The sequence below is a fragment of the Chiloscyllium plagiosum genome, unplaced genomic scaffold (assembly GCF_004010195.1).
Source record: "Chiloscyllium plagiosum isolate BGI_BamShark_2017 unplaced genomic scaffold, ASM401019v2 scaf_68632, whole genome shotgun sequence".
Lineage (NCBI taxonomy): Eukaryota > Metazoa > Chordata > Chondrichthyes > Orectolobiformes > Hemiscylliidae > Chiloscyllium > Chiloscyllium plagiosum.
This window is the reverse complement of record NW_025171389.1, coordinates 1-1,804: the sequence shown is the minus strand read 5'-3', so window position 1 is coordinate 1,804 and position 1,804 is coordinate 1. Positions and strand designations below refer to the sequence as shown.

The 1,804-nt window shown below is 64.5% G+C and overlaps 1 protein-coding gene across 1 annotated transcript; it reads right to left on the bottom strand.

Moving 5' to 3' along the window:
- Window positions 1-6: 6 nt before the first annotated feature.
- On the bottom strand, window positions 7-1,112 carry LOC122545281 (zinc finger protein 628-like). Its single transcript, XM_043684367.1, has one exon. It carries the CDS (start codon window positions 1,000-1,002, stop codon window positions 154-156), a length of 849 nt encoding a protein of 282 aa, XP_043540302.1. The 5' UTR covers window positions 1,003-1,112; the 3' UTR covers window positions 7-153.
- Between the last annotated feature and the right edge of the window lie 692 nt (window positions 1,113-1,804).

Sequence of the window (1,804 nt, the reverse complement as noted above, 5' to 3'; positions counted from 1 at the left end):
AGGCCCAAGTCCCAAACTCGGAAAATCCGTCGATCCCCAGCGGCGGGAGGCGCCAAATGCGGAAAATCCGTGGACTCCCTCGGGAGGGAAGGGGGGGTAGGAATGGGAAGGGGGGTTGGGAAACGCGGGAACGCTTCCCCGCGGCACGGAGCCTCAGAAGGTCTGCACCAGGTGGACGGTGGGGACGGCCTGGACGATGTGGATAACGTGGGTGGCTGGCAGGGGCTGGAGGGCTGGCAGCGCCGGGGCGGGCAGAGGGGCCTCCGGGAGGGGCGCCCCCTCCCCGCTGACGCCGGCGTGGGTGCGCAGGTGGCGCCGCAGGTAGGCCCGGGCGGCGAAGGCCTTGCCGCAGACCGGGCAGGGCAAGGGGGCGGCGGGCCCCGGGGCGTGGGTGCGCCGGTGCAGCAGCAGGTTGGAGGAGTGGGTGAAGGCCCGGCCGCACTCGCCGCAGCCGTAGGGCCGCTCGCCGGTGTGGGTGCGCAGGTGCTGCCGCAGGTTGGAGCTCTGGGCGAAGGCCTTGCCGCAGACCTGGCAGGGGAAGGGCCGGGCCCCCGTGTGCAGCCGCCGGTGCCGGGACAGGCTGGAGGAGTTGCGGAAGGCCTTGCCGCACTCCGGGCAGCCGTAGGGCCGCTCGCCGGTGTGCTGCCGCAGGTGGTACTGGTAGTGGGAGGACCACTTGAAGGCCAGGCCGCACAGCTGGCAGCGGAAGGCCCGGGCGCCCGTGTGCACCCGCTGGTGCACCGCCAGCAGCGAGGCCCGCTTGAAGGCCTTGCCGCACTCCGAGCACTTGTAGGGCCGCTCGCCGGTGTGGCCGCGCTGGTGGTACAGTAGCGCCGAGGAGCCCTTGAAGGCCTTGCCGCAGTCGCCGCACTTGTACGGCCTCTCGCCTGTGTGGCTCCTCTGGTGGTGGGTCAGCCGCGACGACCACTTGAAGGCCTTGCCGCACTCCAGGCACTGGTAGGCCCCCTGGGGGCCGGAGGGTGGCCGCGCCCCCTCCGCCATCGTCCGGTGAGGTCGAGGCGGGGGCCTCGGCACGCGCTACCCGCCCCCCCTGCCCACGTCCCGGTTTACCGCCGAGTCCAGACGCTGAGGAGAGAGAGGGAGAGGGGGAGATGGTAGAAACATTGGAAGACACGGTCAATTTAGTCAACCCCAAAGCACCCACACCGCCATTTTGGTTAGTTGACACTGGTCAAGTCCCTTTAAGACACAGAGAAAGAAGTGTTGGCGCCCTGTCCCTTTAAGGATTTGTGTGTTCCCCCCTCCTTTTAAGATAGACCTGTCTACCCCACCCCTTCAGGGTGATGGGTACACACCCTGTCCCTTTAAGAGCGAGATCCGCCCATCTGCCCTCTTCTGAGAAAGATGTGGGTTCTGTCGCTTTAAGACAGAGACGCGCACGCCCCGTCCCGATAAGACAGGCACGTCTTAAGAGTGACCCAGCGTCGATCCTGTCCCTTTAAGGCGGACATATACGTCCTGCCCCTTTAAGCGAGAGGTGTGAACACTTTTAAGAGATTTGTCGACACGGTCCCTGTGAGGTGGATGTGTCTGCCCCCATCCCTTTAAGAGAGCGATGAGTTGTCCTGTCCCTTCAACTGGGTGACGCATGTACACCATGTCCCTTTAAGAGGGTGATGTGTACACCCTGTCTCTTTGTAACGGTGATGCGTCCCTTTAAGACGGTGATAGGTGTCTGTGTGTGTGTGTGTGTGGGCCTGTTCCTTTAAGAGTGTGATGTCTATGTGGGCCTGCCCCTTGAAGAGTGTGATGTGTATGTGGGCCTGTCCCTTTAAGAGTGTGA